Source organism: Elgaria multicarinata, chromosome 10 (assembly GCF_023053635.1).
Source record: "Elgaria multicarinata webbii isolate HBS135686 ecotype San Diego chromosome 10, rElgMul1.1.pri, whole genome shotgun sequence".
NCBI classification, from domain to species: Eukaryota; Metazoa; Chordata; class Lepidosauria; order Squamata; family Anguidae; genus Elgaria; species Elgaria multicarinata.
The window spans coordinates 64,929,112-64,955,681 of NC_086180.1; the positions used below are offsets into that span (position 1 = coordinate 64,929,112).

At 37.7% G+C, this 26,570-nt stretch overlaps 1 protein-coding gene across 3 annotated transcripts in view; it reads right to left on the reverse strand.

Moving 5' to 3' along the window:
- STOX2 (storkhead box 2) overlaps positions 1–26,570 on the reverse strand; it is a 149,406-nt gene that overhangs the window by 16,517 nt on the left and 106,319 nt on the right. For all 3 annotated transcript variants that reach the window (XM_063136309.1, XM_063136307.1, XM_063136308.1), the window contains exon 2: positions 9,196–9,348. In XM_063136309.1, coding sequence (XP_062992379.1) covers positions 9,196–9,348 — 153 coding nt within the window. The remainder of the gene's footprint in view (positions 1–9,195; positions 9,349–26,570) is intronic.

The window sequence follows — 26,570 nt, forward strand, 5'->3', positions numbered from 1 at the left end:
AAGTCATGCTGTCTTTTACTGATCCAGAAATTTCCTGACTATTGAACATGTTTCAAGTATGACTGATTTCTGGATGTTGGAGTGCATGTAGGTTTTCTCTTTAAAAAAAAATGATGTGATGCTGGTGACTGATGTGACTAACTTAATAATTGTAACTTTTTCCTGTTGCCATAGTTCTTTAATTTACATAGCCAGTGGTGTTTCCTCTTCCTTTTCTGCAACACTTTTGTCATTAGGTATTGCTATGTCAATGAGGTGAGTGTGTTTTTCTTGGTTGTTTTTGACTGTTATGTCTGGTTGAAGTTGAAACAAGCTAAGAGGTGCTAGCCTTTAGTCCATTTTGTTCCATGGCTGTTTGCAGGATAATAGTAGTTTATATTCTTTCTGAATACTTGGTTGCTTGGTTGTTGTACTAGATTTTTCTGTACTTGTCAACTGTTTCATTTGTTCAGTGGTAGCAGTATGCTGAATGTGTGAGTATGGATATGAGAAAGGTGATGGGGAAAGAGTGTTAAATGTTAGGAAAGGTGAGACTTTCCAGTGAAGGATTTGCAGTCAGAAAAGATATTTGAGGGAAGGGGAAACTGTATCACAGAGAGTTTAGAAAAGCTTCAAAGTACAGCAAAAGCTACAGAAGTAGAAATGATTGAAGTTAATTTCAAATACACGGAATGTCTTATTTGTTCTTTATTCCATTGATTTTAACATTAAGATGTCATGTAGAACAGGTTTGTCTTAATTGTGTGATGTCATATCAGACCTGTGACCAAGGCCATGTTTGGGTGGCCCTTTGGGGCTGGGCATGTTGGTGAGCACGCCCCTTTTGGGGGCTGGACATGTTGGTGGGCACGCCTCCTTGGGGGCGGCCACGTTGTCCTCCTTTTTGGTTTCCAAAATATGGTCACCCTACTATTAACACCCTTTGTCTACTCTTCCATGACTTTTTGAATGCTTCAATCAGCATCTCCCCTCTCTTCTTTTCAAGATAACCTTCAAACTCACACCTTCTACAAAGCTTTAGATCCACAAGTTTTACCAGTTAATTATTCTCTAGCTGTCCTATTCTAGATTCAGCTAGAATCTATTTTACAAGATAAGATTTCCTTGATGCAGAGTATGGATCTGGGGAATTTAAATGTGTGCCAAGGCCAACACCTAATGCCAAAGAGAGTGATTTTACTAGTCTTTATTTGAAATGGTTTTCTTATAGGTTTAAGCCTATAGTTTTGCAATTAACAATTCAGGAATGTAGGGCACAAGCTTATGCATGTTTAGACATAAAAAGTCCTACAACTCCCAGCATTCATCAGCCAAGGCTTGTAGGAGTTTTTCTGTCTAGACATGCATAGGCTTGTGCCCTTCATTAAATAAATTAGATTTCAACTTTATCTAAATAGTCCAGCAAATTAAAAGCTAATGCCAATTTAAAAATATGTACTTGTGTGTCTGAAGATTTCTCTTAAAAGCTACCAAAATGAACAACTGAAGCCTCTAATCCATCAGATTTAATTATATCCATTTTATAGTTTCAGAAAGAGAGAACATTAAAGGCTAAATGTCATATCAAAGACCATACAAAATTCACACTACCACTGGGACTAGCAATCACATTGGATAAACTTTCCCTTGAATACATTTGTATGCCAACTTCATCTTCAAAAGCCTACCTCATCTCTACATTTTTTCCATAAATTCATCCAATAATAAGAAAATAGAACTTACACAAGCTGGAATTTAAAATACTGCTCAACAGCAGTGGTGTTATTTAAGACTGTGTAGTGCTTTAATAATTCAAAAGCAAAATCTGTCTGGACACCGAATCATCAGACATGTACATTTTCTGCATCTCAAGAGAGTGTACTGTGCCCTCCACTGAGCTTCCAGACTGAAGATTATGTCTTGTTTGCTTCTCACAAAGAAAGCTGACCTAAGGTGAACCCAGTTAAATGTAAGACACATTTCAAGCTGCTATGTATAAATTGGAAGCAATTTAGAAAGAAAATGTATAGAAATACTAGTTTTTGTGAAAGGCTACAACGAAGCACAGCAGCTTTCAGAAAATGACTTCTTCACTTTTCAAGACAACAACATCAATACTTGCATTGCATTTCACTTTTTACTGTGCTTAGATATTACTATATACTATATTAATTTTGTAGCTATCATGACAGTAAAAATAGCCAAATGTGCCTATTCTCCTTCAAGAATAAATACCACTTTCTGTTCATGTGTGTATATTCTAACAACGGGTTCCTGTTCTACAAAAGTCCCTTGGAATTATTGTTACTTTCCTGCCTGATGTTTTTGGTGGAGTGCTGGTTCACAATGTACTAGGATTTCTAATATGTAATTTCCTTTTCCAGGCTTAGGCTCAGTTGAATATTATTCTAGCCATCTTCAAAAAATATTGGACATCACTTTACAATATTGGACATCAAACAATTTCTTTTTTTTAAAAAAACCAAGGAAACAGATATTCCTAACAAGAAAATGAACTGAGTTGTTTAATGTACATCATTATATGTGTCTCTGCTAGCCAAGAGACTAATAAGTGAGTTTGCGCTCTTTTTCTCCCGAACCACTCCATTTTCTTTTTACAGAGCTCAGTATATTTTCTGTTTTGCTGAACAAACCATACTTTTATTTAACTATTTATTTGCTTCTGGGTTGTTCAAAGCCCTTACTACCAGTAAGCCTCAAGCCAACTGCTTCAAACACATTATTCCTGATATGTTACTAAAGGGACGGGGAGGAACAGAAGCAGTAATTTGGATGGCTATATTAAATAACAAAATGTGTATAGACTTACATCAGTTTTACTGATTCCCAGGAACCTATAGCCGTCTTGGATGGAGCAAGAAAAGACTTGGGTAATTGTGCTACCTGAGAATTCAACCAATGAAGCTGGATGCTCTGTAGCAAGTAGCAAATTAAGTAGCAAGCAAGGTATTTAGCACAATAGGAGCCAGCTTGAATCCATTTATCCTGTGTTTGATTTCCTTGTCAGACATTAACTAAAACATTGATGCTAACAATCAGAAAAGAGCTTCACAAAAGAAGCAAGGGAATGTCCCATCACCACCCCCTTGTTTCTTAAAGACAGTAGTCTTATTTTATGTATTTTATACTTACTGTTGTTCCCTGCCTCGATCCAAACGGAGAGGCGGGTAAGAAATATAATAATAATAATAATAATAATAATAATAATAATAATAATAATAATAATTCTAGCAAGAAGCCTCCATGTGTTCTGTGTTGTTATCTATTTCACAAGTCAAGGCAGGGAAATAAGTTTTACACAGACATATTTGTATAAGCCTTATGATGGCTATTTCTCCATGAAGCCCATCCGCCTTGCCTTAAGATCTCTGGGTGTCCATATGAATCCCAAATTTGAGAGCAACTTTTGGAAAACAGTAAATGTTAGCTTCAAGTAGCACAATAGTATATAAGCTGTACTTAGAGAGCATTTGTCCTTTGGGAGTCTGCAGTTTAAAGATCATGTGGATTTATCCCCAGAGTATCTGGATAATGGGCTGGCCATACCAGAAAATGAGCTCCATATCAAGGACTATTGCAAAGAACAAGTCAAATATCTTGAGATACTTTGCTTTGTAACAGAGTGATTTTTCAATCAACCAACTTTCTTTTGTTTTAGCTTATAATTAAGTGGACGTGTTGGCTGCATTTGGGCAGTAGTTAATGGTGAGTTAATAGTCAACCCCACGGCATGATTATAATCAACTGTGGTGTGATTAAGGCCAGCATAAAGTTAACTATTAGCCAACAGTGTCTATGATTGACACATCCCCTGCCCTCTCTCACCCCTCAATCTTCCCATTGGTGTCCCATCAGCCATTGCGAGTTCTGCCAGCTGGTCTAGAGTGGCAGCCCTGCTTTGGTCGCTCTTGCCAGGGGACTCTATAGTCAATGAAAATAACCAAGTGTGTGCAACACAATAGTCAAGGGTGCCCAACAGACAACATGATAACCAACAGTTGTTCAAATAATAAACTCTGCATAGTGTTGGTTATTTCGGCTGAATAACCAACGGTGATGTGAAAAGGTACTACAGAGAACACAATAACCCACCATTGGTTAGCGTGTTGTCCAATCTTAGTCATTGCGTCTCAGCAGATATTTTAAGTAAGGAATAAAAGGATTACATGTCCCACAACTCAATGGATCAAAGTTAGGCATTGGGAATGTTCAGAATAGTTCTCAGTGAGGTGTTTTAGATTATCAAAGCAGTGTTTTGACCCATAACATGTGATAAACAGGTATTTTTCAACCACTTTAAATGTATCAGAAAGCATATATGCCAGAACTAAAAATGTCCATACATACGAGTAAATGGCATGAATTTACAGACATTGCAGGCAGTTTTAGGGCATTAGAAAAACAACAACCTCAAGTGTAATGCTACACTTATTACAACCATCTAAAATGTGCAAGCTTTTGAGTTCCCCCAGTGCTCAACAAAAAAAACATGGATAGTTTGATCATGTAAATTAGGTCACTCAGAGGTACCTCAGCATAATGACAAGGACCAAGGCTACAATTTGTGAGATGGAATAGAAAAATTATTATGCAGATTTAATTAGGTTTCTTAAACCTCTGTTCATATTTCATTTCAGGCCAGCTGTCAAGCACAGGAACAAAAGTTAAATTCTTAGCTGTTATTCTATATTACATTTGTTTATATTTACTATAGGAGATTTTAAGTCTTGCCAAATAATTATCAGATCATTAACTACAATATTCTAACGTATAAAATAGCAGCACCCCTCCTCCTTTTAAGTAAGCCAACCCTGAGCTGTAGCAATGAAGAAGGCATGTTCTAGTGGAACTGGTGTTTCTCCACTATGAATATAGATTTATTTTTTAAAAATCCAAATACGACTAAATCTTCTAAAACTTCATCTAGTGCAAAATATGGCAGCCAGGTTGGTCACCAGTACATCTAGGGGTGGCCATATGACACCAGCCTTAAAATCACTACACTGGCTGCCAATTAGTTTCTGGGTGAAGTATAAAGTGTTGTTTATTATGTTTAAAGCTTTATATGGTTTGGGTACAGGTTACCTGTGGGATTGCCTTCTCCTGTACAATCCGCCTGCACACTCAGGTCCTTTGGAAAGAATTTACTTCAGCCAACAAAAACTAGATTGACAACTGTTACCCAGAGGACCTTCTGTTCTGCTGGTCCCAGACTGTGGAATAGCCTGCTGGAAGAGATTCGCCAACTCAACAGACTTTCTGAATATAAAAAAGCTATAAAGACTGATCTCTTCTGGCAGGCCTATCCAGTCGAATTTTAAGAAGTCTGGCTGTTATTTTAAAAATGTATTGGTTTTATATGTTTTAATCAGTTTTATGTATTTTATCATATTTTTGTATTCTATTTATTTATTTATTTATTTATTACATTTCTATACCGCCCAATAGCCGGAGCTCTCTGGGCGGTTCACAAAAATTAATTCTATGTTGTTCCTCGCCTCAATCTGGAGGGAGAGGTGGGTAAGAAATAGAATAATAATAATAATAATAATAATAATAATAATAATAATAATAATTTTGCCATGGCCCAGATTTGTACCCGCTCTATTGCTCAGCAAACTAGATGTAAACACCTGCACTGAGGAATGATATTCTTCTTCTAAGGGTATGATTTTCAAACTATAGAATCCTAAAGAGTTCTGTAGAAATCAAGTAGCAGAAGCGGTTTGAAGACTGCAGCTTTGGATGAACAACCATTTTTGAACCATGTGGGTTGTACCATTTTGCGCGTGCATACACACCCACACCAGAGTGATTATTAGCAACGCTAATGCTTGCAGTGGAGATCTAGTGGTGTTGGAATAGCACCACTGGTGTTCATATAACCCAAAAGGAGGGGCTGCAGCTCAGCAGTAATGAAACTTGCCACCATTTCCTGCTGTGTGCAGGAGAAGCAGTGAGACAAAAACGCCCACTGAGTGGGCTACGTGGTCATTGCTTGCTTCCTCTTTCTTCCCTGTGTGAAGAAAGAGGAAGCTCGTCCCTACTGTGGGACAGAAGCAGGAGGCAAAACAACGGTAGGGAAACGTCATTTCCTCCCTGTCTAATGACACTCTAAATGTCCCCCGTTTCCTAATTCAATTAAGGCGCCACCATACCAATTATTAATTGGCTATTGGGAGCCCTGAATTCTTGTGTGACCTTTCAGTCTTGCTGGAATAAACTCAGCCTCACTGAGTCCTGAAGAGGTCTATCCTAGCGCCCTGGCACCCAACAACCCGTGCCCGGTAGAGACTTGCCATAACTGAGGAATGCCTGCTCTTCCTACCTTGCTTTTGGATTAACAAAGGACTCTTGTTCCCAATAGCCTTGCTGGATTTTCAAACAGACTATAAGGTATGAAAAGGCATAACTTCTTACCTGTCTATTTCTCTCTTACCAGTATTCCAGTTTCTAGTGCTTCCGCCCTCCCTCTCTCCCCACTCCCCAAAATGCTGAAAAATCACTGTGTGTGCAGCCTCCTCTGGCTTGCTGCATCTCACTGCACATTCTCCCTCTATCCCACTCTGCAACAAGTTTCAGAAGTTAATGCATAATTTGCCTTTTATTTTTACTTTCTCAGTAAAACTTTGTTGTTTAAAAGCTCCAATTATCATCTCTGTTGCTCCTTCCAAGTACCTTATAAGGACATTTGCTACCTAGACTAAAGACCCTGAAGTTATGCATGCTCTGCTCCTGTGTATTTTGGTAAATATGTTAATTTCTGGGCCAGCTCTCCTACAATGAGAGCATCCTGCCTTCTGGCAGAACACAGGCAGGGCTGCAGAAGGGAAAAGGTTTCTCCTAGCACTAGAGCTAAATTACTCCAATGTGTTCTGAAAGGGCTTATTACCAAGACATAGAAAAAGAGGCTTCATACATGTACATTTATTTGTGTCCCAAGCAACCATTCCAAGCTAGTGAAGCGACAGTATTTTGTGTCTGTCACACATGGTGAAGGCCAGTTCCCCATTTCTCCTAACCAGGCCTTTTCAGAAGATGTTTGGGTGTTGTCTGACTGACTGTACTCTGGTTTTCTCCATGTAAATGCTAATACATTCATTATGAGGCAGAAGCTAGTTACACAACTCACCCTATATTGGAATGAAAAAAGGAAACCTCTTATTAACAAAAGTTTCCCTGATTGGCTTTTCACAACCCCTGCCTTTTGCCAATTTATGCACTATTGATTAGTCCCTCTGTCCAGGAGAGGAGGGCACCCTTTGCCAATCCTGATGGCTCTAGGAATAAAAAATATATAGTAACCCAAATCTCCCTCTAGTGTTCATTCTACCAGGTCCTGCCTTTAAGTACACATTGGGTCAGTTTGCACATCATGATAAGCCATGCACAGCGGCTCTGAGACATGTGCTCGTCAGCTTTCTGAATATGCAAGCCGCAGCAGGGATGCACCACAGCTTGCTGTATTGTGTGAATCTGGGTGTCATGGGTTATTTGAGGGTTTAACAACCCTTGGATATCCCATGGGTTGTTCTGGGGTTATCCAAAGAGTTCTTTAACCCTCAAATAACTCATAACACCTCAGCTTGCATGACACAACAAGCCACAGCGCTGGCCTACTGTGGCTTGCATATTTGAAATGGTGCCCAGTGTGTAACTTGGAGTTCCTGGAGTGAAACAAGTCACTGTTTTGTGTGAATGGGTCCATATCTCACAGCTATATATTTCCTCTTTTTTTCTTTAGATATGGATACTCTCACTAAGAGTACTAGGATTATTAACACCATCAGAAGTAGAAGTGGTAATCAGAGGGATTACGTTTCATGTTGATGACATATTCATTTACCTGTCAGGTGCTGACATTTTATTACTTGGAAAGAAATCATTTGGAAACTGAGTCAATACAAAATTAGCATACATATCAAGGCAAAGTGGCAGAAGTGTATCAGCTAAGCTACCAAATGATAGGAGACAGCCATCAATTTGTACAAATTATTAATCAGCCGGGTAGGAGGTTTGCAACCTGCATGAATTGGTCTCCATACTTATGTTGAAATTTGCTCTTTGAAAGCTCCATGAGCAAGCCTTCCAAGCTATTAAGGAAGGTCAACTGTTAAATGCAAATACAAATAAGGGGAGAGAAAAGGCTCAAAAACCAAAGCTGAACTGGGGCACAGAGAGACAATTAAAATATCAGTGAGAGGGAACACTTCATTAGAAAAATACAATTGGCATATATAATATGGGAAAATATATTTTATAATGATAGGGCATATTCAATGGGGCCTGCTGTGCTTACACAATTGACATAGTGCTACATTAAGTGACCTCTTGGGCAACACTAATAGTGTAAGCTGGTGTGATGGGTTTGAAAACTTGTCATGCCAGTTTACACTATCAGTGTTGCACTAGAGATCTCTAGCATTACGTCAATTGCGCCCCCATTGGATACTGCCTATAGTCAGGCATAAACTAAAAAAAGTTAATCTTTTGGAAAGCTAATGATTCTGTAGTAGTGGAGGGCAAACCACTTCCACAATATTCTAGGTCAGCCTTCCCCAACTAGGTACCCTCTAAATGTTTTGAATTACAATTCCCAGCTTCCTGACTGCTGATCATGCAGGCTGGGACTGGTGAGAACTGAAGTCCAAAACATATGGAGGGCATCAGGTTGGAAAAGACTGTGTTTAAGGACCAGATAACATTGCTTAAATAAATAAATAAATAAATAAATCTATTTCCACTTTGGAAGAGTAAAACTTTCATAACTCATTCTCTTACTATCAGGCTTAAGAAAGAAACCTCAGCTCTGAATTAATAAGAGAGTGTTGTCAATTTGCCTTAAAGTCTGTTGCAAACATAACCTATTGACTATGCCAGTGTGCTGACATCTCTTAGGTGGTGATGAAAGTAGTAATGTGTATAAATCCAGACTATGCATATAAAATATTTTTAATCTCAAGTGTCCACTGGAAGTTCGTACGAAATTTTACTGATTGCTTCCTTGCAGATGCTGCAGGTGAAAATGCATATTAAAATTACTTATGGCTGAGAATGAATGATTGAACTACTACAGTAATCTGAACATACATCTTTTAAAAACAACAAGCTTGTAAATCTTTTACAAGGGTCTAGGAAAATGCCTTAAAAAAATCTAGGTCAATGTGAGCAAAGATACATTAGCATATATTTTACCTGGGAAGCAGGTTGTTAGGTGTTCCATTAGTGCTTCTTGCGTGACTTGTTTCCGTGCTGAGTTCATTGCAGAGATGGCCAAACAAAGAATTTCCCCAAGTGGGATAAACTGTGATTGACTGATGGGAGACATACTGATGGGTGATACATCACCTGCAGAGAGAAAATGAACTTTCAGGCAAGAGTTTGCTTAACATTCATTAAGTCAGGATGGCTCTATGGAGTCAGAGTAATGCTTCCAACATAGTTTTTAAATAAAACCTTCATAATAAAAGATTATTTAAAATTTTTGTGAACCGCCCAGAGAGCTTCGGCTATTCGGCAGTATAAAAATGTAATAAATAAATAAATAATAAATAATAATAATAAATAATAAATAAAACAACAGACTTTGCAATAAAATTTGTAATATTAAAACATACTGAATCCCCAAGTTTTGGGTTAAAAGGGAGGATCAAGTGGTAAGGAAGTTAACATGCAAACAGTATGGAAACATAATAGGGCACACGAGTTATTCCCCCCCCACTTTCCCCCCCAAATCCGCAGTATACATTAAAAGTAGAGATAGGTGGACAATTCTAGAAAGCTCTGTATAATAGAGGACAAAGTTGGAGCCAATTACTCTTTTTATCAGTGCATCAAGAATGGAATGAAAACAATTGAGAAATGGTAGGTCCTAAAATCACTGGCTAGTCTGAACTATGATTTGAGAAGTTCCAATAATGGAGAACCTGACAGACAAATATGATGGCCAAAAAGACCAAGCAGCTTTTCAAATATTGAAGGATATAAGTTATAAACAAGAACTACCTCAAATGATAGAAATATTTGTATTTATGCATACATCTGTAGGTATACATGCTTCTAAATACATCCTCTAAGAATAAGTTGTTTTCATAAATAACTTTTTTTTAAAGACAACCTCGATTTCTTGGTATATTGAGCTATTTCAGACACCCACACCCAAAACAGACATCATAAAATATGTTTAGTTCACTATCCCAATACAGAATATAGCAGGACTTCAGCAACATGTGAACTCTTTGGAGTTCACAGTGGCAATATCAGCACTGACAGACTGTTATGTTATCTTCCTCAGAATGAACTCCATTTTTACTTTATTAGGTCATTTATCCAAGAATTTCCCCTTCATCATCCTGTTAAAATATGTGTACTGCAGTTATTTTTTGAAGAGTAATAAAAATATCACATTAAAAATTATAGGCAACAAATCCTGGTGATAAGCAAATTTAAGGGTTGGAAATATCATATGCATGATACATCTGCATCTTGTCTATTGTTTCAGGGCTAGTTCTCACTGAGGTGACAAACTTGTATCTCAATTGTACCCTTCAGGTTGCAACAAGGGACAAGGGCTCATAAGACTGAAGGCTCGTGCCCATACCAAAAACAACAACAACAACTCTTCCCACAGAAAACTACACGCAAGAGAGAAGGGCTCTAGCCTAGCCTTCTTACTCACACCTACTTTTCTGTGTGTAAGGATGAGATAAGGCCCCAGCTGCAGTCTGAAGTGGCAGAACTCAAAGACAGGTTTATCACCTCAGTGAAATCTAGGCTTCTGTAATAACTCCCCCACCACCCCATGGTCCCTAATGTAAGCCTATGTTTAGTATATATAGCAGTGAGTAAGGAAGTCTCCTTTGCTGACAAAGAATATAAAAGCTATGCAGTTAGAAAATAAGGAGACCTTCTGGATTCCAATTCATTTCAGGGTGAATTTCTATCTTTAGACAAACATTCATGGCATGTGGCTCACTCCCCATGGAGGCATGTGTAGAGTCACATCTGCTCTAACAACTTTAAGGGCCAAACTAGACACAAAGCTATTCACGCAATTAGCAATTGCGTAATTGGCTTTTTTGAAGTACATTGCAGGTGCAGGGGCTCTTTCTCCCCAGTGCAAATAGTAAGCACTGCCCTCCTCCAATATGGCTCAGAATCACAGCAAAGGGCAAAGGTTTAAAGAGCCACTACCACTTTCCCCATACCAGAGTCTTGATCTATATTGGGGGTCCCACGTCTTCACTTCACTTTTTTAAAAGCCATTCATGAATTGTGCAATGTATGAACGACATGATGTCTAGTTTGGCTCATAGGTTTACTCTGGAAGTTTAGCTGCTCTGCTTATGTCTAGCAATCTATTCTTCTTGTTTTAGCAACCTACACAGTTCCATTCCGTAAGGCTGGGCCTGCACGTATCCGTCAGGCTGCTGGGGTGTGTTATCTCATGCCATCCCTGGCTTCAAGGCCAAACCAGAACCCTCACTAATTGGGCTGAATGAGTTCAGTTGAGTGCTGTTGAGAACTTTCTGACCCTCAGAAAACATCTAGCTCATGATTGGCTAATAGGGTATAAAACAGAAAGCAGGGGAGAGATGCCTGGGTCTTTGCTTGCTTTCATTTTGCCCTATCCAATGTTTGCTTTGGAGGGTTTGCTTCTTGAGGCTCTGTTCTACTTAAGATCCATGCTGGTACCCACAGACAGCTTTAGTCAATTTTGTTGTTTTGCCCTATAAGTATTGTTTTCAAACATTGCTCTGGTTCTTTTGTATGTTATTCCTTTTTTGTAAATAAACTTACCACCTATCATATTTGAATGTGTGTGTGCTTTATTCCAATTGGTTTGGCACCAAGTCCATATCTCTTTAAGGTTTCAGACCTAGAGCTTAGAAATAGAGGGTGCTGACTTGGGCACTTGCTTCATAAAACTTAGCAGTTTCTAGTAAGGTCTGGGTGTCCCCTGGCTCAGGTGGAGTTGGATGTAAGTGGTCTCCGTGCCTACACTACTGGGAGTTAGGGTACCCCTTTTCCTCCCTTCACAGCTTATTGGACTGTTTTATTGGTTTCAATTTGTAAGCCATTCTGAGAGTCCTTTTAGACTAAAAAATGAGGCATATGTTTTATTATTATTTTTTTTTTAAAAAAACGAAGGATGCTGAAATCCTGATGTTCAACTATCAAAACCACACCATTTCCCACACAGCATTACATTATCCAGAGGGATAGCCATGTTGGTCGGCTGCAACAAAAATAAAAGGCCTGTTCTTAGTCTTGAAGGTACCATGGTGATTGCCAACACAGACACACAGGAAACAATCCAGTACTGAACTGAACATGTCATTTTCAATGGGTTTATGGGCACCCAACTAACTCTCTGTGCTGGATTCCAAAGAGGAAACCATGTCAGAGAGGTACAGCAACATAACAAAGAGTTTTGGGACACAGCTTCTGTACTGAATTGTGGCCACTACATTTAGCTGTGTGACTGAATATGCAGCTACTATTTTTTAGTTAAACGGAAGCATTTATTAGTACAAAACAAATTGCTTCTGAATGCTTCTGCAAACTTGGAAACTATTTTGATGTTTCCACTCTAAACACTTTATATTGGTTATAAAGACAAATGGAAAGCCTGATAAATGTTTATGTGAGCTTAATTGCTCCTGCCTCCTAAAAGCCTATCATAAGTCATTCCTTTTTTCTTTAGAGAATTACTAGTTCTTGTTTATCATGACAGGGCAATCCTCATTCATCTTCACTGCTGCCACAGTTAATTCTATAGGCCAGGGTTGTCTATAAGCCATCTACCAGAGATAATTTGTGATTCATCTAAAAGACAAATACATTAGCAAAGCTCACAAAGAACCAGTGACAGCTACTCTTCCTCTCACCTATAGAGGTACTAATTTGCCATGGTTTATCTCAAATACCCTTTGAGACCAGGAAGTTACAAGTACTCTGTGTCTGTATTTAAGCAAACAACTTCTGAGATGTTCAAGAAACAAACAAACAAAACCACTTTGATTTTAAATTTAATTGTTCATCACAAAATATATTCTTTAGACCTTTAAAAAGAATATTTTCCACAGTCTGTTTGTTAGTCTTTCAGGGGAAAGACAATTCTAAAAAACAAACAAACCAAAAAATGCCAATTTTCTTAATAAAAAGTTTGGTAGCTTATTTCTTCTGAATACCACAGTACTTGGGTGGGTGTGGGGAAATCAACCATATGGCTCCCATTAGCTTAGAACCATGCTAGCTTGAAGCAGCTTTCCTTTGAAATTAAATTACCATATTCAACTTCCCAATGTTTATGTTCAAAATTAAAGGGCAAACTATGGACTACAGGGGGAAAAAAGCTTTGCAACTTGACTGTATATTTTGTTTAAATGCCCCCAACAATGGGGTTTCATCACCGTTGCTTCTAAGTGAAAGAAATAGCCGTCAACCCAAAAAGAAAACAAAAAACTGCTCCCTGTGACTTTATTATACTAGGCAAGCAATCTAAAAATGTTCACTATAGAGAACTTGCTTGGGCAAACACAATGCTTCTTGTAGATGCTACATAACTGCAAAACATAATCAAATTTTAATTAAGTAACAAACAATGTGCAGCACCTAATGGTCATGCATCATTATCCCATTGTACAGATGAGCAAAAAGAAAATCAAGTCTACAGCTAAGTTTGGATCTAGCATAGATGATTGTGAAGCTCTATCCAGAAATCCACTTACAGAGTCCCTTGTTCTAAGTACTATTAAATTAATTTCCTACACATACTATATTTTATATATGATTTTAAAAAAGGCAACACTGCAGGGGGGAACATAAAGGCATCTGTCACGCCAATAACACAGTATCCAATTTTTCAGTACATTTGTTGGTTTGTAGTTTGGAACGATTTCATGTAAAGTAACTTAGGAGCTATTGTCAGGGGTCTACAGTTTTGGTTGCCTCAGCAAGCGTTCCACTGCCCTGTGATGAACAGGACAAAACAAGCTCCAATCCTCCTCTTAAGCTTGGAGCTGAGGAGAGGATTGACCATGCAATTGCGTTGTACTTTGGAGCTCCTCTCCTCAGCCCCAAGCAAGAGAAGAGGGTTAAGGTTTGTCCCTCTAATTCTGAGCTGAAAAGGTGCCGAAGACTGGACTTTAGCAACTTTTGTATGAATTTACAATTATATTCATACAATTTTGTATGAATTATACAAAACTTATTTTGTATGAATTGTGGTGTGTGTTTTAAGTTTTTAAGTATTTAAAAAGGCATTTTAAAATGTTTTCACAGAAGTCAATGGAGCACAAGGTTTCTGCATGCAACTGAATTGAGCTGGATGGGTGTTGGAGGATGTAATGTAAGTAGAATGACCTTTTCGTAACCTAAAAGATATTTTGTAAGGAGGGGGGGGGGTTGGTGGGAAATCCAAACCAGCCTCAACTCCACAGTGCAATATGAACACTTATGAGCTATCATAAGCCATTCTCTCTCAGCTAACCAGCCTGCAATATGGGGGAAATGGGATGTACTAGCATTATAAAAGTGACCCTTTTCTCACTGAAGAACATGAACTCCTGTTCTTGCCACCATCATACCAGATTTCGCTATTATTATTCTCTATTTGGCGTAAGATCCTAGAAGCTGAAGAGGTTATTTGCCTTCTTTGGGTTTTCTCCTTGCTTAGATTGCACATTTCCTAATTAATGTTTGCCAAGATAGCTTTTCATTATTGGGTGGACTAAAAATGTAATAAATAAATGAATAATAATTGAAACTTTTTGACGTTTTATCCATTTTATTATCTCTCTCTATGTAACTTTGAGCTGGTTTTGGCTTTTTTTAAATCTTCCATGAAAATCTTATCAATTTTTTGTTTTGTTTTGTTAGATTTATATACCACCAGCAGACGATATGCCTGGAGCCATTTACAGTCATTAAAACACACACAATAAAAACATTGAAGTTATATAATACTAAACATTAAAACATTAAGGAGCCGGGAGTAAAATTCATGATCAAAACACCTTCTGGAAGACTAAGGTCTTAATTTGACATTTAAATGTATACAATGAAGATGCCCAGGTGGATCTCCTTGGAAAGGGTATTCCACAGATGAGGGGGGCACTACTAAGAAGGCTCTCACCCTGGTAGCCACCCATTGCACCATTGTGGGCAGTTTCACCTAGAGAAGAATCTTAGCAATCAGGAAAGAACATATGAGGAAGGTGCTCCCATTACCATACTCCATCCACTACTCAATTTAAAAATTAATTCCTTTTCTTTTAAAGTCACCAAACTTAAAAAAACTTAAAAAAAAAATAAAGGAATAAAATCCACCACAAATAAAAGCAAATGCAAGCAACAGCAGCTCACTATGTTGATGTATGGCTATAACATGGCAGATGTAACTGAAACTTTCTTTAGACATTAATGATGGATGGGCCACTGGGAGTGAAAAAGGGACACAATTTGTCTGATTACATATAATTTTCCTAATATTGCAGATTATTTTCAACCTTGGTGAAAAATTACTGCTTATTATATTTAATTAAGTGATTTAGATTATCTGCATCTAGATCCCCAAAATGGGTTCCATCCATACTTATTCATACAGAGTAGTAGATCCTAGACATCTTACAGTAGTAGCATCCAACTGTCAATAGGTCATACCAAGTTACTGAACAATTGCACCCTCTCTACAACTTCAGCCTCCACCAGATATATACTCACAAGTTTGAAATGTCACCAGATTAATTAGTAGTATTGAATGCCCTTATCTAAATTTGTTTTGGCATAAACAAAAAGTCCAACACTCTAGCATCTATACCACACTGATCCCATTAACAACATTTTAAACAACATATTTTGCTTCATTTTAAAGCAAAATAGTATTTAATCTATGTTGTTTCGAAGATATTACCAGCCAGAACCCGAAATATCATAAAATGGCTGTTGCCTATATTGGCCATGGAGCCAATTTTAATTTCTTGAATATAAGTCATAATACTAGGTGACAAAACTAATAATTTCAATTGCACTTTAGGCCCAGTTTTGCAACAGAAACTGCTTTGAGCATCCTGTGAGATAACCTTTGCCTAAAAGGCGGGATACAAATAAATATAATAATAATAATAATAGAGAGAGGTGGGGCGAGGGATGCAATTTCACTGGTTCTCTTGGACCTCTCAACAGCTTTCAATATCAGCAGCCTTTGATATCAGCAGCCATGGTATCTTTCTGGATCAGCTATCTGTGTTTGGAGCACTGTTTCAGAGTGGTCCAGTCCTACTTGGATGGTCTTTTTGAGGATGTGGTGCCGGGGAATTATTGCTCTGTCCCATGGCAATTATGTCATAGGGTTCCCTATATTATTTAACATCTACATGAAACTGCTGGAGATTATCCAGGTGTCATAAATATGCTGAGGTGATATAAATACACTGATGACACCCAGGTCTACTTCTTCTTTTCATCTAACCCAAGTGAGGCAGCAGATTCCTGAATCAGTGCCTGAGAAGGGTAATAGACTAGATGAGGGCCAACAAACTGAAGCTCAATCCAGACATGATGGAGGTACTGTTAGCCAGTAGTTCTTCTGCCCAGTTGTGGCATTCAAGCTGTTCTGGAGGAGGTTCCATTCCCACTGAAAGATTATTATTATTATTATTTATTTATATAGCACCATCAATGTACATGGTGCTGTACAGATTACACAGTAAATAGCAAGATCAGGTAAGCAGCTTGGGGGTGCTCCTGGATCCATCATTATCACTTGAAGCCCAAGTAGCCTTGGTAGCCAGGAGTGCATTTTATCAGCTTAGTTTGATATACCAGCAGTAGAGCATTGAGTACTGCAACACTGTCTCCCTAGAATTCATTACCAAGTCTCATTAGACAGCCCCCATAATTCTGGACATTTAGGTGTCTTCTCAAGAACCATCTCTTCACACAGGATTTTCCTGAAGTGTGACTCAGCCAACTATGGTCTGTATCACATAGTAGAGTGTGCAGCATACTGCTGATTATGTAGCTTTATTGCTATTTTAATGTAGTTTTGATGGTATGACATTGAGCGCTCACAACTTTGATAATTCTGTGAAAAGCGGTATATAAATCTGAGTAATAAATAAAATAATAAATATATAGCTCAATCTACATGCTATAAAATACCAATTGAACATAATTGTACAGAAATTATATCTTACAATCATACAATATGTTACCTTGAGGACATTATCCCAAATCCAAATCCATATCTCATTCCTTTCCTTTGATGTGGGCCATACAAAGGTAAGTGATATCCTGATCCAAAACAAGTCCCTTAAGCAACATAATCTTCCCTTTTCTTGAAACTAAAGAAAATTGCTATGTCTTACTATTACATATTGCTACATCTTACTATCTCTTTAATGTTATATATTTTTGTTCTGCTTTTTTGCCCAATAAGAGTTCACAAAGCGGCTTACAAAAAATAAAGACCTAACAATATCATCACTGTACAATAAAATCGGTTTTAAAAAAAATCAATAGGAGAAAGAAAACACATACCACATTAGAAGCTGCATCACTCAGATTTAGTATTACTTTTCTTTTTTTCCTTATCTAAAAGATGTTTCTTGAACAAATAAAACATGACCTCCCCCTTTCCTAAATAATCCCCCAAACATATCTTCCTTTTTTTTGCTAACCATAAGACTTTGCATTCTTCCATACTTGCTATCATCTAAGAATGAAAATAATCAAGAGAAAGAAACAGACTTCTCTCTCCTTTTTGTCCATCCTCTAAAATGCTGAACAATTATGCCTCTTCAGTTTTCTGATTTCGAGGCATTTACTTCTAATTAACATCCTTAGTTTAAATTCTAACTAAATACTACTAATTGCCTCAATTTTTCAGTTAAGATTAGAATTCACACATTTTAGAAAGTGTATCTGGGTATAAATAATTAAAGATTAGTAGCTCATGCCTTTCAGCAATAACCTTTTTCCCAGATAGTTCTTAAAATTGCATCTTTAACCATTAATGTAAGCACTATAATGGGATTATCGATTCTTATTTAATACTGAACCATTATTTGATTTCATTTGAAATGCTGTCTGAACTCCTATTGAAACATTGTTTTCCATATCCAAACATTCATTTAATATTTGCACTTAACGGTCTACTAAATTCTCCTTTTCAATGTGTTTTAGAATTCCTCGAATTTTAAGCTATGCCTACTATTTTAATTCTATGCTTCTCCTTTGTTTTTCTAATTTTACTCTTTGAAATGTATCAATCTAGGCCTGCTCCTTCTTTATGAAATTTTTCAAAGTGACAGTCGCTGGATACCCACTACAATCTTATAGGGGAGGAGCAGTAATTTCAGTACTGATGGTGAAACCTGCATATAGGGTTCTGAAGAAATCCCATGTCTATAACTGTTCTTGTTCTGTAAATACTCTCTGTAGCTTTGAGAGACTAGAGTGTATCTCTGTGTTGTTACTGTTTTGAAGCCCTGTTTTAGTAGTAGCTATTAGTGATACTCTGAAAGGGAAAAGAGGGCCTTGATCAAGCCCATCTCATGTCTAAAACTCTTATACCAAGCTACCAGAAGGGTTTAAAGTATTCTAAGAGAAGTGGTGGAAGCAGAAATGGGTCAGCTTGTGAAACTCTGCCACAGAGTTCCTTATGCCCTGAAACAGAAGAATTTGCTAAAACTAAGAAACCCTAGGTGGGAATGCCCAGTGAAGGAGCAGTTTCTTCATGGGGGTGGCAATGCTGGAGAGGAGCCCTCGCCTTCCCAAGTCCTGGAAGGGAAGAACCACCATTAGCCACTGTTGAATGTTTAGTGGCTTCAGGCATGCTCCCGTGAAAGCTTCAGATGTCAAATGCCGTCTCCCATGCAACACTTCCGTTCTGAAGAAGATCTTCTCTGGTTGCCTACTGCAATCTTATAACAAAAACGTCGAAGCTTTCACCTAGGGAATGTACCTGGAGACAGGATCCTTTTTCCATCAAAGTCACTATTGGCCACTATTCTGGCACTTGAAATCCCAGAAAGTTCAGGCATGCTCCAGGGTAGGCTTCAGGTGTCAAAACACCCACTCCTTCGTAATACTTCTGCTCCAGAGTACCAACATACTACATTTATCTTTATATATGCTCTGTCCTATACATCAGAGTTGGCTGTCAAATCTACAAAAGCATATGAGCATGGGTTTTTTTCTTGCTTCCGGTCATGATCCAACCAAAAATGCAACAAACAATGTCATTACTGAAAATGTTTGTTATCGTACCAGAGCAAGGAGATACATCCCTATAGTCTGTGCAAGTTTGTCTCAGGTATGCAGAATGTTTTCAACCAAAATTTTCCATTTGAAGTGTTACTACTGAAATGTCTTTGGAGAAGCACTTCTATTTTCCTGACTAATAACTGAAATAGCAGTTAACTGTACAGTAATTTCTGATTTCTGCTATACAGTATGTTATATATATCACCAAAGCTGCTGCTAGTTAGCATTTTCTGGCAACAGAATATTTTGAGTTAACATGTGTAAGTGTGTATATGGGTATGCACACATGCGTATTTCCACAGACACAGAAGAAATATAATTGTTACACTACATGTTGCAGTGTGGAGTATTACTTTAGATGGCAGGCTGGTTGGAACCCTGCCCTCTTCCAAGATATTGCATTCCATTGATTCTCCCACTAGTTTTCCATTTCTCTCCCTCTGTCAGCCAGATCTCCGTGGCTGCTGGGTATACTCAATTTTCATTGGGCTTTTTCCCCCTAAGGTGGTTTTTTTTTTGGTACTTCTGCAAGCATTGGAGTTTCCCCCAAGCCTGCTGATACCTTCCTGCTGTGCATTTTGCCTATGTAAGGACTGGCATTCAGACAACGAAATTTGCTCTTAGTGGAATATCTGATGAGAATAGAAGTCCGAGTAATGAACTGAAGAAAGAGATGGGTATGGGAATATTCTGTTAAAAAAAGTTAAAGTTAACAATTGTTTTTTTAAAAAAGAAAAAAAGCGAACACAATTTCCAAATTCCAGGATCGGTTTGCAAGGGATTGAATTCAAATATATGTCTTCTAAACTTGAGCAAATCCAATACAGTAACTGAAAGGCAGGCAACCTGCTCTTTTCTTGTCCTGAAATATTTCTCTATATAAACACCACAAGTTCAAAATGCACCAGAACATTTATGATCCAGAACATTTAAAATTGTGACATTACAACTCAGTTAACAGGATTCAGATAAATATTCGGATAAATAAAGTTAAATAAAAATAAAACCTGCTCCAATATGGGATCCGATAAATATATATATGCCTGTGATAACAAAACACTCATCTTTAAGACAAGAGATAACCAAACGGACAGTGTACATAAAGTTCTAAAAAGAACAAACATGTTTTCAGTCTAAATTTATATTGCCCCTATTTTTTTAAAAAAGCCTTTTTGATTAGACTACATTTTCTCAAGTTACTAACCTGGAAACTCAAGACAAGTTTAGGGATGATTTCAAGGATAACAAACAGATTTTAAAATGAAAACACCAAACAAGTGCACTCATTTCTACATGAATATGATATTTGAAGCTGTCAAATGCACCAATCACTATAACTGAGACAGTGGAAGACTAAGATCATAAGCGTTTGCATTTTAAATTCACAACTTATATCCATAATGATTTGCAAAAGGGAGCTGCAAGTGCATTGTACTACAGTTAAGCTTGCATCTAAAGCTAATTGTACAGTGTCCAAACAGAAGTGAATCTTCCTTTTAAGAGAATGTTTTATCATACTTGCTTACATGCTTATCCTAATATAGCTTGATAAAATATGTTGACTTTGGTGAGAGGAAAACAAAGGCAATCACTTGAATTAAAAATAAAGTTTAGGGTAGAAACGTGTAATATATAGTATTTGTTTTTCAGCAACAGCCAAATAATTGGCAAATATTTCCAACAAATACTGTTTTAGGGAGACTGTAGAAGATACACAGTACAATGAATAAAGGTGTATGGAAGGGGCAAAACGATGGGAAAATCTAGCATAAACTTGTGATGAGTGGTCTTGCTCTACCAAAACATTTGCAAAGCACATGACACTAATGTCACAGCCAGTGTTTGTTAATACTATAATATTGAAAGCATATAGACAAACTGTAAGACTTTTACATAAAAAGCAGATCATTCATCAACCTATAAGCTAACTTGCTTGCTATATTCTTCAAGGAACCTCATATAAATAGACTCTTTTTTCTCTATATCATGAAGTAGCTAATTGCTTCATGAAGTAGTTAACTACCTATTCCTTTTCGTCCAAAATACATACCCCAAATGATAAAATGTCTATTTATTTATTTTTACTTGTCTGCATATCTGTCCAATGACTAGCTGAAGCTCCAGTGGGACATCCCAACCGTGCATGATGGCATAAACTCACAACTTCTAGGATCCAGAACAAAACAAAAAGACTTGTTTAAAATATTTAGAGGTAGATCCTGAACTTAGTCATACTTAGAGGAGACCCACTGAAATTAATGGGACTAAAGTTAGTCATGATTTACTTAAGTCCCACTGATTTCAATAGGTCAAGTTCAGGTATGCCTAACTTAGTCTGGATCCAAGTCATAGTATTTTCTTTTTTAAAAAAGCAAAAGACAAAAGAAGAATAAAGGCTCAAATTATACTATTCCAAAATTGTAAATATCACTGAATGCCTAAATCATACAATAAGCTAGAAAAGAAAAGAAAAGGAGTGGTCTTTATCCCTTATATAGTTCCTTGCTTTGCAAAAAACAAAAAACAAAACACCATAACACAGTATAGATATAACAATATTGTATAAAGGCCTATATCAAAGTAAAGATGAAAACCAACACTACTGGAACAGAAAATCTACAAATATGGCTTTACAATGGATGTGCCTTACCTTCAAAATTAGACTATAATCAAGATCACATGACCTATAATTTGATCATAGTTAAGGAATTCAGAAATGTCTGAGCAAACAGAGCAGATGTTAACTCATGAAACAGTAGAACACAAAAGCAAAATCACAAGTTTGCTGGAAAGAGTTTGAGGAATGTGTATTCCTACTCATTAATTTGCTTTACAATATCTCGTCTCTTCAGCGTTTCTAGATCATTTGGGTTATCTACATTCTGCTTCTACTCTCTGGAATGGATGCACTCACAATCATGGGAAAAGCAATACTCCACTGCAATGCCTCAGGATTCTGCAGTGTCATCTTCTGCCTGGTTCTCTGCAAAGTGAAGTCATATAAAAGGATTGGCCAAGTTCACCTCTCACTACTATACCCAGAATACTTTGTAAGCTAAAATGAGTGATTGCTCTGGGAAATGCTATAGTACAGTGTTCCAGGTTTCCCGGAGTGTCATGTGCATATTTCTTTGCCTTTGCAACTTAGTTTTTGGGAAACTGCCTAGCAGCACAATATAACAGGAATAAAACAGCTGAAGTGGCCAAAAGAGCTGATTCTTTTGGAATCATCATCACAACTGGTTACAAATGTACTACCCAGACAACGTTCCAAAGGAAAGTAAAAGAGTCTAGCCCATACTCAAGATCTAAGATCTCTGAAGTGCTAATATTTTTACAATCATAGAGCAGAAAGTAAATTCACTTACCAGCCTTTACTATAATCAGTTTCCTGAATTGTTCTCTTTTCCTGCTCTAGAAAAAGAATTTGCAGAGCACTTGAACAGTAAAGAATCTGTGTATCAAACTTGCAGTTGAAGACTGTTTTGTCAATGATTCAAATTGGTGGACAAGTCCTTGCAGGCTCGCTTCTCGTCATCCTATTCACTTTGTTATGCATGCACCAAAAAGAAAGCCTTGAAACCATGCCAATAAGTTGGCAGAAAACGTCAAACAGCTCCAAAGACAGAGAGCCAGTGAAACTGCTGCTTCTCTTGCTCCTGACAAAGAAGGTAACATTCCGAATGAGGTCACTGCGTGAGGTTACTCTCAATGTGAGAGTTGTATTTGCTTGGCTAGAGTCTGCTAAATCAAGAATATTTGGGAAAGAAGTAAAAGCAGGTATGGGCTTACAGAAGGTTGGAGAGCAGCCATGTGTAAGGAGAAGGGATATATTACTTAGTAGCTGGAAAGTGTACATTCAGGGGCTGCAGTTGCAAGAAACAGCACGTGGGATATCGAGTAGAGCAGCACCAAAAGAAGAAAACACATATCTGCATAAAATTTGCATCTGCTAATTTAGAAATTATTATTATTAATCATTATTATTATTATTATTAATTGCATTTGTATACCGCCCCATAGCTGAAGCTCTCTGGGCGGGTTTACATAAGATTAAGACTCTTAAAAACAATATGCAGAAATTAAAAACCACAAAAACATACAATATACACATACATTTAAACTGCTATAACAACTTTAAAAAACTATGACCCCCAAAAAACGGACCCAGCCTCATCACATATTGCTAAATGCCTGGGAGAAAAGTCTTGACCTGGTGCCAAAAAGATAACAATGGCACCAGGCTGGCCTCATCAGGAAGATCGTTCACAGTTGGGAGCCACCATGGAGAAGGCCCTCTCTCTTGTTGCCATCCTCCGAGCTTCCCTTGCAGTAAGCACCCGGAGGAGGACCTTAGACACTGAACATAGTGTTCAGGTAGGTTCATATCACGAAAGGTGTTCCATCAGGTATTGTGGTCCCAAGCCATGTAAGGCTTTATAGGTTAAAACCAGCACCTTGAATTGGGCTCGGAAACATACAGGCAGCCAATGCAAGTGGGCCAGAGTATAATCTAAATAGAAATACAATACATTTCACAATAGTGTAGAAGACTGTGACCAGGTGGCCTGTGAGCCTGCCTGTTCAGGCAGTTGTCCAAATGTTAACTTTTGATAGGCAACAGCACTTATGGTTCTGTATCCGTAAACTGGAATTGGACACGACAGCCCTTCAAACAGAAGACGACTTCAAATAGAGAACGGTCCTCTGACAGCCCTTCAAACAGAGGGCTGCCCTATGTATTTATTATTTATTTATTGCATTTTTATACCGCCCAACAGCCGAAGCTCTCTGGGCGGTTCACAAAAATTAAGTAGGAAAGGTAGCAAGTGTCATTTCACACTTAATCCTCAAACTGCATTTTTTTTGGGGGGGGGGAATACCAAGAACACAGGGGGACTCAGGATGGGAGAGCTGTTCCTTCTGAAAAGGGAACCCTGAGATTGAGAAGTGTAAAAGAGGACACATGGCCACTCTAGGATGAAGCGAAGGGAAAGCTACCTAGCAAGAGCAATCATCAGTTTTATTCTGACACTGGACCCATAGTGCTGAACATTTCCCAGGATGCTCAGCTTACAGAAGCTTATGGAGTGCTTCATTTTCATAGGCAGCCAAGGGAGTCCAATGGTATTATTCAGCGTGAAACAACGACTTCAAAACCTATGCACTATAACAACTGTACTAAAAGGTTAGCGTTTCAAAGATGCTTAGTTCTTCCTGCCTTTGATGAGAGAGTAAGAGCACATTTTTAAGAGGGAGTGGATCATAAAACAGAAATAGTTTAGACAGCCAAGAAGAATTTGAGAAAATAGGTCCCTTTCAAGAAAACAAGGAAGAAGACTCCCAAAAAGTTCTTTTGCATCTTGCTAACCTTTGTCTTCAAACAATCCATTACAGATGCAATCTCGAGCTACAATCCTGAACGCACTTATGAGAGTGTAAGCCCAATTGTACATAGTGGGATTTGTTTAAACATGTGTAGGATAGTTCTGTAAATCTCATTTAAAGGTCTCTGAATTAAAAACTGACAGATCAAACTGACCACAAAACTGCACTCTAAAGTCCAAATTTGTGTGTTGATGAACCGCCAGAGGGAGCATTCCTTGAAGCCAAGATCTGCCAATGGAGATACACAGCTGCTGCTCCTAGGAAGTATTTAATTCTGTGCTGACTTGCAATAATTTCTCACAGACTCGGAGGTAGGCAGGGCGCATAAATAAAGAAGACATCCTATCTGCTTTCGCAAGAGTATTTTCTAATCTTTGACAGTTGAAGACCCAGATAGTTCAGGAAGAGTTTTCTTTAGAAAGCAGAGAAAGACACTATAGTATGTATAATAATCTATTCAGAGTATGTAATGGCATTCACTTAGTAGCATAAAGAATCTATAGTCCAAAATATAGATTTTAAAACAAAGCCGAGTTTTATAGGTGGCAATTTCTAAAAGTAGTCTTCAAAGCCCCTGCTTTTTAAAGCAAAATTGCCCCACCAAATTAAAAATAAAATAAAATTGGTAGCATAAACTGATAGAAAAGAAATGGATTGTTACATTTCTATTGAATGTGCAGGATTGTTCTGGGTAACAGAGCACCCTTTTTCACTTTCCTGTGGTTCTATGTCTATTATAATCAAAACGAGATAACAGTTTTATATAACTATCTCTCATACAACAATGATAGTTTTTAATATTATCTTCTTATTTAATTGGGAAACTGGGAGCACAATCAAATTTGCAAATTGACTAAAATATTTTTTTTTCAATAATTCAATATAACCTAAGGTTAGATCTAGATATTCCCTCCTATCAACAGAAAAGGCAGAAATCACCAAAGGTTGCCTTCCCCCCACCCCCATTTTCAACAGCAGGAGTGTTCTGAGCAGAATTACAGTCACTAGCTACCACTGATGGAAATCTGTATCCCACCCATCAAATAAAATGAAATAAAAGTTTTCAGTGGTAATTCATTTCTATAGAAATGCCATGGCTTTTCTATAAGATTCACACATAATGCATGGTTCAGACCGCACCCCATAATGGAGAATTTGCTAAGATTACAAAATAAAGAGGAATTGCTGATGTACATGCACACAAACAGTGATTTCCAACTATGAAGTTAAATGACTTGTGTTAACAAAGCTAAGTGCAGCTCATCACTCAAAAATGATGTGAATGGCAGAAGACACTATGACTGACTCTTTGAAGAGAACTCTGCACAACTCACCAGCAAAAAGTAGCCCCGTGCTTGTTCTTTGCTGGCAATGTAAACACAATGAATACTACTTAAAATAGCTGTGATAATCACATTGAATAAACAAAAATGTGTACATGAAGCGAGGTACTTGTCAATGCTATTATTATTATTAATCCAGTGAAATATCAGTTGGACTTAGTTCCTAAACATGCAGGTTGCCGTCCCACACAATACTGCAAGTATGTATAAACTTCAGACTATTTGTAGGTCTTTAAAGCGTATTTTTAATCAAGAAAACCAGCACAGTCTACCCAATTTCCTATGCAACTAGCTAGACAAAGATACCCTAGAAGTGGATTTGAAACTGTGCCTTCAGGGAACCCTTTACATATCTCTACTAAGCAATCCTTTTCTGTCTGCTGCTGTCTAGCATGCTGCAGTTAGCTCACACTAAAATGCTAACCCCAACTAAGAGGCCTCATCTTTGCCCTGTATGAGGAATTGGCAATAAGCTACTAAAGAACAGGCTTCCCAGGAACGCACAGTTTGAAAACCGCTACCGTAGAACATGTCCAGAAGATTCTGAGATTCAATGTATACTCTAGG